The sequence below is a fragment of the Cryptotermes secundus genome, unplaced genomic scaffold (genome assembly GCF_002891405.2).
Source record: "Cryptotermes secundus unplaced genomic scaffold, Csec_1.0 scaffold597, whole genome shotgun sequence".
In the NCBI taxonomy this organism is placed as follows: domain Eukaryota; kingdom Metazoa; phylum Arthropoda; class Insecta; order Blattodea; family Kalotermitidae; genus Cryptotermes; species Cryptotermes secundus.
In genome coordinates, this window is record NW_019743156.1 from 168,584 (window position 1) to 183,782 (window position 15,199).

Genomic DNA, 15,199 nt, shown 5'->3' on the forward strand with positions numbered 1-15,199 from the left:
CTCATAAATTATAACTCTATGCCATCATTATTTTATTATCATCATCATTAGTCAGATATTATAAGTTGTCTTGTTTTGTAATTTGTGTGTCTGTTTCTTTCTTCCATTTCTTCTCAATTTGTAACTGGCCCTTGAGCTGTTGATTTGGGGCACAAATAAATAAGAATTTAATTTATTATTATTATTATTATTATTATTATTATTATTGTACATTCGTAAATTGTTCCAATGGGTTACAAAGTATTGCGCACAGCGCACAACTCTGTCCCTCGCTCGAAACTTCGAAAATCCCTCCCACTTTCTCTTTACTTTTCTAGTCTCGCGACAATGTTAACACAAAGCCTCTCTGACGAAACCCCGATAACCGCGTTCTGTCAGGCGATTTGCCCACAAACACATGTCTGAGTGTGAGGTTAGCATGGAAATTGTTCTCAATTTTGTGCAGCTATTTTGATCTGAAGAATGTGTCAGGAATAACACAGGAGATGCAAGCACGCTGTCTCTGTTTGCGTTTGAACAGTGCAGTGTGTTTTTGTTGGAACAAGTTGCGTTGGCGTCCCGCGGTATAGGGTAGACTTCTTATTGAAACTCGGGAATCTGAGATAGTTCGAGATAATTTTCTTGCGCTCCTGCTCCCATACATTAAACTAAAATACTGTAAGTAAATCATCCACAAATAGTAACAAGTTTACTTTAACTTTATGCAAAATAGGAGGATAGGAAATAATAATAAGAACAATGCACTGAGTATTTGGTACAGTTAATAAAATGCACGTTAACAGTACCTCTTTTCTAGTGTCTATATAATTTTCGTTAAAGTAATATAACTTGTTGCCGGGCACGGTAGCCGAGCGTGCTAAGGCATGTACTGTCTTCGCTCGCTTGGAAACCGGGATCGTGGGTTCGAATCCCACTCAAGGCATGGATGTTTAGTTTGTGTGTGTGTGCGTTTTTCTATGTTTGTGTACAGGTAGAGGCCTTGCGACGAGCTGATCACCCGCCCAAGGGGTCCTACCGAATGTGTAATATCTAGAAAAACCGAAATGAACGGAGAAGTTCATGGAGGTAGGCCTAGGCCCACTGGGGCTGTAGTGCCAAGGAAAAAAATATATAACTTGTTACTTTAAGGTTAAGTTGCAATATATGGAAATGGAAATAAGCGATAGGCACTGATTTGTAACATAGTGTCTATTTCACATAAATTTACTGTTGGCTAAAACACACCGAGTGGTATAAAATTAGAAAATAATTTGTTCTTGTATTATTTTTCATGTCTGTACAGAGATGGCGAATCAGATCACTAGATTAGATTAACTTAACGGAAATAAACGCTGTCATTTCACACAATATTACTGGTCGTTTGTTATATCTACGAAGAAATGATGTGCATGGTTAACTTAATTGGTGTCCATTACTGAATCTTTAAAGATAATTACATGTCTTTTAAGTATTTTCTAGAATAAAATGATTTGTATTTCACTGGTTACATTTGGAATCCTTTTACAAATATATTGTCATGTGTAGGGGGTGTACGTGAATTATAGACGAGTTTTTAATGGGATGATTGGATTTACTGACACGTTAAACACTCCACTGGAAACTACAGGTAATTACAGAGCTATCGCTGATCTGCACACTTTAGAGTTCACCGTTACACACTCACTAAGGTTCTCAGTCTTCACTAGCCGTATCCTGGCAACGGATTTTTAACAATGTCACTGTTAAATTCAAATCACATATTAAGTCTTCTTTTCACAGCCTAACTCCTTTCTTGCCGTTATTCTGCAACTGCCAATTCCGGAGACTCGACTCTGTTCAATTCCTCTGCTCCCGGCAGGCTGCTGTCTCGAAACTCAACTAACCCTTCTCAACTGAACTCTTCTTTTATAATTATTTTGCACGGTCAAAGCAGAAAACACAGCCTCACTATTGTTGAGAAGGCGTGTTTCCAGGTTTCGGGCGTCATGTCTTAGTATACAATCTTACCCGAGTTTTATACCCTGTAAAATATTTTACTTCTACGGAATACAAGCTCATGGCTTGACTCCTATTGCTGAGTACAAGCAATTATAGACAGAAATAGAATTGATAAACATATATATACGTAATATAAGAGGGTTGGAATAAGCAACCGCTCGTTGTGGGACACTGGATTTCATGGCCAGTTAATTCGCTTAGTGGGGGGTGGAGTCCAACTGGGTCCACTAGGCACGACGGCCACTGATTGGCCTATTGTACCTGCCCCGGGTGATTATGATGATGGAGAATTTGGTGGAATGAAAATTGGTAGTGGAAACTGAAGTACTCGGATAAAACCCGCCTCAGCGCCACTCTGTCAACCACAAATCCCACTTGACCAGACCCGTGATCGAACCCGGGCCGCCACGGTGGGAAGCCAGCGACTAACCGCTTGAGCTATGGCGCAGCCTATTGAAACACTTCCTAAGCTTATAAATGTGACACATACTACTTATGCTTAATAAGAAGTCATGGGCTGGAATGCTGGGTTTCGATTCCCTTCAGGAGCCGGAATTTCTCTGTTCGCAATTCGCCACTGTTAGCTCTTGGATGTGCTTCACCTTTTGTTCAATAGACACGGCGGATTTCTCTCCAGAGGTAAATTGGCTGGAATGTGAATCTAACCACATGCATGCTGTACCAAAATTAATGTAAAAGGCTGTAATCTATTCCCCCCATATGTCTTCGTGGCGTGGTGCTTAATTATGCACAAGAACAATATTACTTTTTATGATGTAATTTTTTAATGTAAATTTCTCGCTGAGAACCCGGTTCATAATGAGGAAACTCAGTGAAATATTCTATTAATAAAATACCGAGAATATAACTCGAGAGGACTCGAATTCCGAGTTTCTGCATTTAGCGGTGCTTTGTGTATTTTACACTGTGTCTTATATTTTAAGAAGGGACAGATTCTAAGATTTGGTACCGAATAATCTGAAAGCACAATGTAATTCATAAATGCCTCCGGAAATTCTGAACTCGGCAGCGTAATATCCAAGACAGACAGCAGAAAGGGGCATACCAGTAGGTAGAGAATATATCCGAGTTTGTTTGGGTAATAGACACCATGACGTAATTACAGGTTTCACAGCTTCGGGGTATTCGTGACGAAACGTGCCGAGGACAGGGGATAAGAAGGCGTTCTGTCTTCCAATTTCCTGAAACTGAGTCAATTGTGACGGCGCAACGGAGGTTTCGGACCAAATACCACACAGAACCACCTACGGACGAAACAATTCGTGAGTGGTACAAGAAATTCCAGCTGCCTACGCTGTGAAACGAACAGATCGGCCGAGACTGTCGAGCGTGTGTGACATCCATGCCTTGAGTAGGATTCGAACACATGTTTCGGTATTCTAGCGGGTAAGCTGGCGCCTTAGACAGCGTGGCCACTGTTAGCGGCACAATATACCTATAAACCTATTTCAATCTGTATAAATATTTTAATTAGGTAGTTGGGAAAAATAATGTAACAATTCAGTAACAAACCTGCGGTTAGTGCACCAAACGATGATGGGTTTGAGGTTGTAACATACAGAGGTTCCAATAACAACAGTTTTCGTTGTAGTTGTGTCGATAATTATTAAAATAAATTTATAATTACTAAACACAATAAGTTTCAGAATATAAAATTCATGGATTACTCACTTGTAACCTGTTCTTCATCCAAGGATTCTGTCTGTAAAGAAATAAGACAAGAATTATTTCTGGTCTTATGACTTTGCATTACGTTTATTACGTGAAGCCTGGAGACGGCCTGTCCTAGCAGGCTGACACAGCGGTGATGGTCTTGAATCGTACTCGGTAAGTGCTTGGTCAGAATTTCGGCCGCGACAACAGCTGTCATGGCTGAGATTTACGCAGTTTTCCTCACTTCCTCCAGGCAAACACCTCTAGCATAATAACTCAATTACGCAATTATACAAAAATTTCATGCTGAGAATATTATTCCTGTTTTAGGACAGGAGCAAGTGATAAGTGTGAAGTATTAGTACTTTAGGAAAGAAAATAACGCTCTTTTTTCCCTTGGCACTGCAGCCCCAGTGGGCCTAGGCCTACCTCCATGAACTTCTCCGTTCACTTCGGTTTCTCTAGATCTTACACATTCGGTAGGACTCCTTGGGCGGGTGATCAGCTCGTCGCAAGGCCTCTACCTGTACACAAACACAGAAAAACGCACACACACAAACTAAACATCCATGCCCTGAGTGGGATTCGAACCCACGATCCCGGTTTCCAAGCGAGCGAAGACAGTACATGCCTTAGACCGCTCGGCTACCGTGACCCGAAATAATGCACTTTATTACCCACAAAATTCGATTAATATATTTTTATATAAATCTAAACTTTCCCTTATGTGTTTCGTCTTTTCGTACAGTCATGTTCAGAGAAGTACTTTGGTGCATTTTAAAATAAAGCGCTGTGTTAAATTATTTATATCAGTTCACCAAAAATAATATATGAACTATTTAAACATGCAGGAATGACGTCAAATTTGTAGTGCGAAAACACGTAATTAGCTGTATCTTCACACAAGGCATGAATGTTTGGTGTGTGTATGAGTCTGTTCTGTGTTTGTGTTGTCCTATGTTTAGGTAGAGACCTTTAGACGGGCTTATCACTCGTCCAAGTAATTTTACCGCCTATAAAATGATCAAATGGGAGACAACCTCGACACCATAAGATATAAGAGGAATGGATTATGTAAGTAATCATAGAATTTTATGGGTAATCCGAAAACCTGAAAGGGATAAACCACTTGGGAAATCTAGGTGTAAGTAGAAGAAAAATGCAATTTTTTAAGATGTGAACGGAACTCACAAGGCGTAGGCCGAACTTGTTAAAATAAACTTATTTTTCCTTGGCACTACAGCCCCAGTGGGCCTAGGCCTACCTCCATGAACTTCTCCGTTCACTTCAGTTTTTCTAGATCTTACACATTCGGTAGGACTCCTTGGGCGGGTGATCAGCTCGTCGCAAGGCCTCTACCTGTACACAGACACAGAAAAACGCACACACACAAACTAAACATCCATGCCCTGAGGGGGATTCGAACCCGCGATCCCGGTTTCCAAGCGAGCGAAGAAAGTACATGCCTTAGACCGCTCGGCTACCGTGACCAGCCAAAAGAAACTTTAAGATTCCATAAAAGAAGGGAAATTTCGTAAGAGCGACGGTAAAGATTGTCTGCCAGCCGCAGAGGTAATTATTCATAAGTATGCTTCATCCACTATAGGATCGAGGCCGCATCATCGGCCAGTTAATGATGTAGACTATTCCTTCAACATTATAAACCCATTACAAATGTCAGCATTTGTTTGTCGCTGGGAAATGATGTTTCTTCCATACAATTTCTTGCATAAAGTTTGACATACCCTGGCTGGTAGAGTAGAAGAACTCCTTCCCGATCTCTAAACATCGAACCAACCAGCACATTCTTGCCAACAGAAGCAACGAATATGTCCCCTGTTTCAATTCTTAGGGCTCGAACATTTTACATTTTATAACACGTCACTTGCAGTAACAGCTTCTGGGAAGGAGGGGTGTCATTTGAAGTAACTGACTCTAAAGTGCCCCTTTAAATATTATTAAGTGACGTAACATACAAAGCACTCTTCCTCCTGGAAGCATGTATATTGTGAATTATATTTTACATCTCTAGTGTTTGAATTTTCAAATTTATTAGCTTCACACGAAGAGACATTTTCACTAACTGAAGTGTCATTTACAATATTCTCTTGGCAGGATAAACTTCCAACCACTTTTCAGTCCGATGGAAGAACTCTGTAGCCAAAAATCTCGTGCACAAATTGCACGCCATAATTGAAGGTCTACAGTCTATTTCATCCCTTTGCATTTGCTTTTGAAGGAACTTAATTGGATTTCGAGTGGGGGTGGGTGGGTAAGAGACGAGGACACAGGTAAATTGAGTTATGTATAAATAAAGAAGAGAGTAAGTAGTGGGGAAGACGAAAACAGTTCTGCTGAAGAAGAGGAAATAGCTTCTCAATAAACTGCCATTACTGAGACTTCTGAAAAGGAGAATGCACGCTGATGGTGGCAGTTCAATCACAGATTCTTAGTAACTCTACACTATGTGTCAGAAAAACAAGAACCTTGAAATTTCAGATATTATAAAATAAGAGTTGTAATCATGTAAACTGCTCAACTACAGTACCAAATGACAGATGGAATAGTTATATCAAAATATATTTCAGTGATGTAGTTTAATTGTTCAGGTTCTGAACAAAGGTGGCTTTTGTTATTCCTTGAAGATCATTAGAGTTTCAGGGTGTTAATGGACAAGTAAATTCGTACTTAAGGTCACTGACTCTACATATCTGTACATATATGACGTCATTGGTGAATCTTTTGCGCCTGTTGGGCAAATTCGTTGTATCTCTTGTCAAAATTAAAAACATGGCCGATTCTCGACAGCGGCCCAGCGTAGTAATCGAAACTATCCACATCAAATTGTGATGGGGAACATGTTCTTCTGCGTACTTATGTAATTTTAAGGACATTTGTGAAATGATAAAAATTGTATAGACTCTATAACTTCCGAACTTTCAATTAATTTTTTATTTAAAATCGAATTTTTGGTTTCGTAGAAAGTTTCAGCAAATATTACAGTCCGACAGTTGGTATATTCCGATATGAGTCGGCAGTAGAGTCCTTTTTGTCGTTTATTTTACATCCATATCAATATATAGAGTATATAGCATGGAATTGCAAGTTGACTGATGAATTATGAATTAGAAGGGATATGGAAGGATGCCGTCGTGATTTGATTGAGCTACTAAACCCAGAATTTGTCTGGAGAATCTGAGTAAAACCAACAAGTACCTCATTTAGGATAGCCACTAAACCCAATGTAGATCTAACCCAAGCACTTAAAATACAAGTCCAGAGGGTTAGTGCTATATCAGCCCAATAGTATAATATTACACGCAGATTTCTTGGCTGGTACTTTACACTGTTGATTCACCCCAATACATAACNATTTAAGGCAGGCCACTCACTCACTCACGCATGGAGCTGATCCCTTCTTGAAAAGCCGCTAATTCTGCAACTACTCAAGAATTTCCCAGCACTTTATGGAACCCGAAGGTTCATTACCGTGTTCACAAGAGCCCTCCACCGGTCCCTGTCCTGAGACAGATCAATTCATTCCATCCCATCCCATCTCTCTAAGATCCATTTTAATATTGTCCACCCACCTACGCCTTGGTCTTCCCAATGGTCTCTCTCCTTCTGGCTTTCCAACCAATATCCTATACTCATTCCTGGTCCTACCCATTCGTGCTATATGCCCTGCCCACCTCATTCCTCTTGACTTGATCATTCTAATTATACTTGGAGAAGAGTACAAGTTATGGAGCTCCTCATTATGATTTAAGCCGCGTACAAGAAGATAGTAAAATAGTAACGGTATCCCTGTAACAGGCTGTGGAGGCCCTTAGGGTTGTGAGAAGTTGAGGTTCCCACATTTTCTAGACAGTTGGCTCATATATGGCGGTAATGTTGTCAGCCTTACGCACCGTCCGCCCTTTACCCCCAGGAATATTCCTGGTACTCATTTGTGTTAGACGCTGAGTCGACTCCAGGGCCATAGTGCAGCTGGAAGGATTAGGTAAATTGAAAAAATCCACCTCATCGGGATTCGATCCCACCACCTTCCAGCTTGTAGCATAGTGGCTCAACCAACTACGCTAGCACGTGCCCACAAGAAGATAATAAGCATATTATATTTCTCTCGTGAGACGCTGTGCTTCTCTGAAATGAAACGTCGTTTTGAAATCCAAAACTTTATGCTTTACGACTCCTTTAGATTACGTGCTGAAACGATAATCTGCAGAATATAACCGAATGCAGGGTAAGGATACTCTGGAAGAGAATATGATAAATTAATTTTAAAACTAATAGAACGAAATCCACGGTTACATGTTTCAGAAAGACCAATGGCAACTTTTACTTAGTTATATAATGCTGCGAGTGGAGTAGACACAAAATTAGCTTCATAAATTAAATTTACTTCTTTTCAAAAAGAAAACTACCTGCCCAAAAATGAAACAAAATTGAAAGTGAAAACAAATGCCATAAGCTACATTACTGCTCTTCTTTTTAGAGGGTTGGAGGGAGGAAGGGATAAATAGCGGAGTGGTGGAAAGAGAAAACATGTCAGCAGCAATAATTACGAACATAAATGTAATGAAGAGTTAGATATTAATCTTATAATACGATAGAATGTATGTAACTGTAAACCTGATAATTCTAGACTATCAGAGCTAGAGTGCATAGAATTCAAACTGAAGTGGAACTGGAAGAAGGATCAGTCGCAAAGGACCTAACATACCAACTAACTCCATACGGAGGAGTCCTTTCCGAAAAGGTGGACTATAACCCTAACAATCTTATTTACCGTACATCTACGCCTGTATCTCCCAAATGATCTCTTACCTTAAAAAGAAACAATTTAGGGCTTTGTACACACCTCTCATCTCCCCATGCATGCTACATGCTCCGTATTTCTCTTCCTCTGCTCTTTCTCTCAAGGTCTATGAACATAGCTGAGGACTATGATCATAACACGACAAGTTACAGAGGAATTATACAAACAAAAAACAAAAAAAGAACTCCGTGGTTTCAGTTCACAAGCGAACTATACCGACCAAGTGACCGCCGCTTGTCGGTGAAGTTAGTACCAACTTTAGCGGATAGAGGGTGTCGCGTGGTCAGCGCAACGGATCCCCACGGCCGTTAACTTTGGTTTTCTAGACCGGGAGGAATTATAAAACAGTAAAAAGAAAGTAGGACATCTCTGACATTAGATAATTTATTCAAAATTTTGGAATGCAAAAACAGCAGTAAAATAACAGGTAAAAAAGTGTAAACTTTATATCGTTTCTTTGCCCTCAGAAGAATGCTATATGAAACCTTCTTGTTAAATCGTAAGTGCGAGTATGTCCAGATGACGAGTACCAAACACCTAAACACGTCTTTTCGTGTTTGTATCTAGTAAGTTCGTCCATGTCTAAGACATGCACTGACTTCGCTCGCCCGGAAGCCGGGATCGTGGGTTCGAATCCAACACAAGACATGTATGTTTGGTATGTGTATGTGCTTATTCTGTGTTTGTGTTCTCCTGTGTTTAGGTAGCGGTCTTGCGACGAGCTGATCACTCGTACAGGGAGTTCTACCGACTCTAAAATAATCAAAATGAAAAAAAAAATTGACATCGTAAAGGTATAAGAGGAACGGATTAAGTAAATTGTTTACCGTGATGAAATAGAACTCTGAAATCAGTATGTCGTGAGCCGAGATTGCCCAGTCCGTATAGCGATGGGCTACAGACAGAATGGTTGAGGTTCGATTCCTGACAAGGGCTAGAAATTTGTCTCTTCTGAGAAGCCTCTAGACCGACTGTGGGGTTATCCCTCTACTTTCCATAGGTCTTCATGACGTGTCTAATTAATTAAACACAGGGACGATTTTATCTTTAAGCTCGTATATTTTATTTTAAAATATTTATCAAAAATAAAATATATAGACTTTCTCATTTCGGAATGACATTCATTTCGCTCTGTACAGAACAGATAATAGTTATGAAGAAAGCAGTCTTCTGGGATTTGGCACCGTGTATATGTGGTGTTAACCGACGTTTCGGAGGAACGTATCGCCCCCATCTTCAGGGTAGAAGAAAAAGTATAAGAAATCTGCAAGCGACAACACCGTGAGAAACGGTTCACGGTGTTGTCGCTTGCAGATTTCTTATACTTTTTCTTCTACCCTGAAGATGGGGGCGATACGTTCCTCCGAAACGTCGGTTAACACCACAGATACACGGTGCCAAATCCCAGAAGACTGCTTTCTTCATAGTCACCGCCGTGAAAGCCTCAAATCTTACAGATAGTAGTTATATGAAACGCTGCTATTACAGACATTTGCAACATGACACAACATAGATTCGATTTCCAATTAAGCCTTAATCCCATTTGGCCGATATCTGCTCCACAGTGGCTGTCTGTACCTATCATTTAATCTCCAATAAATTGACAGTGCAATTGTAGCGCTTGCGAGATAATCAGTGAATTTATCGATCAACTCTCAGCACGTTTATATAAAGTAGAAGTTTAAATGGACCACACAGACTTAGATAAAGTCCAAACATTTTAATGGAAACCTACAATTAGGTCTACCTCACTTAATAAAATTATTTTCAGGATTTTTCAAAAGTAAGATAGACTGAAACAACCCTCTCTATATGATTTCACTTTGCATAGCTTTCGGAAAACCCATAGTAATACTACATAATTATAGACTGGACGTATTAGTTAAGAAAACAATAATTTTCTGTAAAGGACTATCAGTGTTTAAAATTAGATTATGCTGCTTATGTATTTGTGAAAGCTATGTGTTTCACTCTCTTGGAACAATGGGACAAGAAGGAAGGAGCTGACAGTTTCACGATTTTCACACGGATCTGTACGAAGCAGTGTAGCAGACGGTATATGGTGCATTGAGAAGTTGATGAGAATTTTTGTCTTCTTGTTGGGAGGATTCTGTGTAGTTAAGTATAGAAATAGGCATGCTAGTTTGGGGGGGACGAGACAAAGGACTCTGCAGTTGCCACGACGGAGAGGATTTCCTATCCTTCGCACAAGAAAATGTAGTTCATTCTTCAGCAACACATTTTTTCCCCCACTGGCTCTACAGCCCCCTTGGGCCCTGGCCTCTGATTTTCGGTTTCATGATCAATTTACAGACAGCAGGACTCCTTGGACGAGTGATGAGCTAGTCGCCTGGCCTCTACATAAACACAGGCAACACAAACACAGAATAAACACATACACATACCAAACATCCGTACCTTGTGTGGGGTTCGAACGCACGATCTGTGCTTCCAGCGAGCGAAGACAGTTCATGTCTTAGACCGCTCGGCTACCTTGACCGGCCTTCAGGACATACGTGTAGACGCCCTAAAGTGAGACGTATAAGCTAGCCCTTATGCTCATTTAATTATAATTAGAAAAGAATATTTGTGCTGAAAGGAATCAGCAATCTTGAGAACTGCCCTCTTAACTATCTCCATAGAGCCGAGTCCTACTTGAGAACCTCTAAGTCGCTCAGCTACTCAAAATTTTTGTAATACTTCAGGGGAACCGAAGGTTCATTACCGTGTTCACAAGAGCTCGCTATTGGCCTCTCTTCTGCCCCAGACGATTCCATTCCATAACCACAACATACGTATATGACTAAGATCCATTTTAATATTATCCTCACATACACGTCTAAGTCTTCCTAGTGGTCTCTTTTCTTCTGGCTTTCCCTCTGATATCCTATAGGAATTCTATGCTAACCTAATTCTCCCTGGCATGATCATTCTAATTATATATGGCGACTAGCGTAATTTATGACACTCTTTACAGTGCAGCTTTCTCCAACTTCCTGTTGTTTTATCCTTCTTCAGTCCATGTATTCTCATAAGTATCCTGTTCCAAAATAACTCCTCCGCTTAATGACAGAGGCCAAATTTCACATCCATACAAAACGACAGGCAGAATTATTGTCTTATATATTTTATTTTTTGTTTTTAGACACCAGACGAGAATGACAGCAATTTCCTCGTGAATTTAATTTCATTTGTTACTGTTGTTTCCAAATATTTAAACTTTGACCTTCTTTTATTTTACAATCGTCTTTTCTCTTCCTGCACAGACAGCGCCCCAGACATCTGAAGTTCTAGATATGCATTCTTCGGATTTGCTGAGACGGTGAGATATGCGGTTGATATGACTCTGTACTGGAGTGAAGCGTTAACAATTGTACTGAAAGTCACGAGTTACTTTACACAGCAACCAGGAAACTCGTGATATCTGAGGTCTTCATCGAAGTAGTCATGAAGTTTACCTTCTTATTGGATGTATTCTGGTAAATCTCTTTCTGGTTTACTCTTGATCATAAATATGATTAATCGTTCTATTCAATACTTTGCAATATGAAGATAATGTAAATATAGCGTAGTTGTCTGAGGCACTATACTACAAACCGGAAAGTCTCGGGCTCGTTCCCCAATGATATAGTTGGATTTTTTAATTGATCTCATCCTTCCAGTAGCATTATGACCCTGGGGTCGACTCAGCCTCTAACTGAAATGAGTACCAGGAATATTTTCGGGGGTAAAGGGCGGCCGGCGTGTAAGGCTGACAACGTCACCGCCATCTTTGAGCTGACTGACTAAAAAATGTGGGAGCCTTGACGTCTCACAAATCTATGGACCTCCACGGCCCGNATCTGAGGTCCTCATCGAAGTAATCATGAAGTTTACCTTCTTATTGGATGTATTCTGGTAAATATTTTTCTGGTTTACTCTTAATCATGAATATGATTAAGCGTTCTATTCAATACTTTGAAATATGAAGATAATGTAAATAATATTCATAGCACGCAATAGCGTAGTTGGCTGAGGCACTATACTACAAAACGGAAAGTCGCGGGCTCGCTTCCCAATGAGATCATTGGATTTTTCAATTGATCTCATCCTTCCAGTAGCATTATGACACTGAGGTCGACTCAGCCTCTAACTGAAATGAGTACCAGGAATATTTTCGGGGGTAAGGGGCGGCCGGCGTGTAAGGCTGACAACCTCACCGCCATCTATGAACCGACTGACTAAAAAATGTGGGAGCCTCGACGTCTCACAAATCTATGGACCTCCACGGCCCGTCATGGGGATAGCTTTACTTTCATGTAAGTAATATTTAAAGACTCGATTCCCACTTGACAGACTATAGTATGTCTCGTTACAAAGACACCTCTGTTGAAGCTGTTTACGCTGTTTATTTGACAACACATTAATAACATTTTATATCATAATTTAGAGTATTTTAGAGTCATATGGTGGTATATACGGATATATCTACCAATGTGCTGTAAGGAATTAAACTGATATTACTTGTCATTAATGTTCGGAAAAGCAGGGCATCGTTTCTTATTTCGCAAGCCGGATGACTTGGGTGACGCTATTTGTAGTTTTCCTCAGACCCTCCAGAAAAGCTCTCGGATGTTAGACCTACATTAATATATGCCCAATATCTTTCTTCTACAGTCTTTCAGATTTATAGTTTATAGTCTTTCTGCCTTTCAGTACTAATAAGTTACATGGTTAAATACATAATGATATGCACACAAAAAATTTTGTTGAGTTCTGTTTCTTGGAACAAAACGCCGTATAGTCCGTTGAAAGTCAACCAGAGTTTGGGAAGAATATGTCTCCACCGTCTTGACCGTCAAATAATAATCGAAAAAAGAAACAAGCATGAAGCACATACCAAACAAAGATTATTCAAGCCTGAAGGTGGAGGTAAAGTTTTTCTGCGAAATCTCGGTGGACCATCCACGGACTACAGGGAGTTATATTACAAAAGATATAACTCATCATAACTACCGCTATAAGACCCTCAGATCCTACAAACATTTTTGTTTTGAAAGCTGAAAGAAACAGACCACTTGGAAGACTTAGTAATAGATGGAAAAGGTAATAGTAGAATGGCTCTGAGGTAAGGCAGGTTATTGTTTTGTGGAGTACATTCATCTGGCACAGATCAGGAACCGATGGAGGACGCTTATGAACACAGATATGAACATTCGTATTCCTTAAAAAGTCTGGAATTTCTTGATAAATTCAGCAACTATCACATTTTCCGTATTCTACTTAGAAATGAAGTACATTAATCCAGAAGTGTATCAATGTATTAATCTGTTTTATCTTCCCGTCTTCTCTCCCACAATAAACTGCATTTTTCCACCTACAATATACCTTTTAACATAACCTGTGATCTCAGAGGGTCACTACATGACACACTTCAGAACCAAAAATCACACCAAAACGCGGAACAATGTCAATGCTGGGAGCACATTGCTGCTACGTACCATGCTGAAGGTCCGCTGGAGGAACAAGCTCCCTCAACCTACACTAGACACAACTTTACGCTACTGTACACCAAAAATACCTCCATGTCTATCTTATATACACTCCTCCACCCACCCACTGAACCACGCCTCTTGTCTTGTAGCTATATGCCTGTGTTTCATCAATATACAATGCTTTCATTTCTCCTTACAGTTGTTTTCTGTTTCGTTATTCTTAGGAACGCATCCATCGTGAAGCAGAATCGAGCGTGGAAAGAGCTCGTGGAATCTTTAATGTAATGTGCGTAGGTACTTTTTTTTCCATGGCACTACAGCCCCGGTGGGCCTAGGCCTACCTCCATGAACTTTCTCCGTTCACTTCGGTTTTTCTGGATCCTACACATTCGGTAGGACTCCTTGGGCGGGTGATCAGCTCGTCGCAAGGCCTCTACCTATACACAAATACAGAAAAACGCACACAAACATCCATGCCCTGAGTGGGATTCGAACCCACGATCTCGGCTTCCGAGCGAGCGAACACAGTGCATGCCGCGTAGGTGCTTAGTGCACTGAATATTTTTCAATATCTTAAGTACGAAAAAGCTTGAAATTACAGTAATTCATTTGGTATAATTTCATCCAATGCTTTTGTTGCTAGTCGGATGTAACAAGAGATAAATATGAAGCAATGCCTAGGTTTTAATCCTTTGCTTCGTCTGTTAATACCCCCTTATTGTTGCTAGATTTATGAAGATCTTCCTAACTAAATACTGCCTATGTACAGCCTTCTAATTCAGAAACTGGTATTGTCTCCTCTGCTCAGTTGTAATTTTTTATTGCCAGTGGGGTGGGACTAAGTCCCTTGCACTGCGGCCACTTCTGGCCTATTGTACCAGCCCCAGATGATAGGTGAGGGTGATTGTGGAGCAATTGGTGGAATGAAGATTGGCAGGGAAAACCGAAGTACTCGGAGAAAACCTGCCCCAGCGCCACTTTGTCCACCACAAATCCCACTTGATCAGACCCGGGATCGAACCCGGGCTGCCGCGGTGGGAAGCCAGTGACTAACCGCTTGAGCTATTGCGCTGCCCGCCCAGTTGTAATACTGCAAACACAAAACTGGATTCAGCTTTTCGACTTCAGCAAACATCTTCCGGAATTTCTCCGCAATAAAAGCACTCCCAGTAGGTAAGAAAACCGTTTCTGTGCCTGTGTGTACTTCTTGTCCCACTTCTGAACTAAGTGCATTACGGGAAAATGCATGCAT

At 40.5% G+C, this 15,199-nt stretch overlaps 2 protein-coding genes across 2 annotated transcripts in view; one reads left to right on the plus strand and one right to left on the minus strand.

Annotated features, from left to right (window-relative positions):
- Positions 1-14,029, minus strand: part of LOC111873907 (troponin C) — a 46,579-nt gene extending 32,550 nt beyond the window's left edge. The window contains exons 1-2 of the mRNA XM_023868985.1: positions 13,954-14,029; positions 3,670-3,700 (exon numbers count right to left, since the gene is read on the minus strand). Coding sequence (XP_023724753.1) covers positions 3,670-3,700; positions 13,954-13,956 — 34 coding nt within the window. The 5' untranslated portion in view covers positions 13,957-14,029. The remainder of the gene's footprint in view (positions 1-3,669; positions 3,701-13,953) is intronic.
- Positions 1-15,199, plus strand: part of LOC111873906 (neo-calmodulin) — a 238,457-nt gene that overhangs the window by 150,925 nt on the left and 72,333 nt on the right. The window lies entirely within an intron of this gene.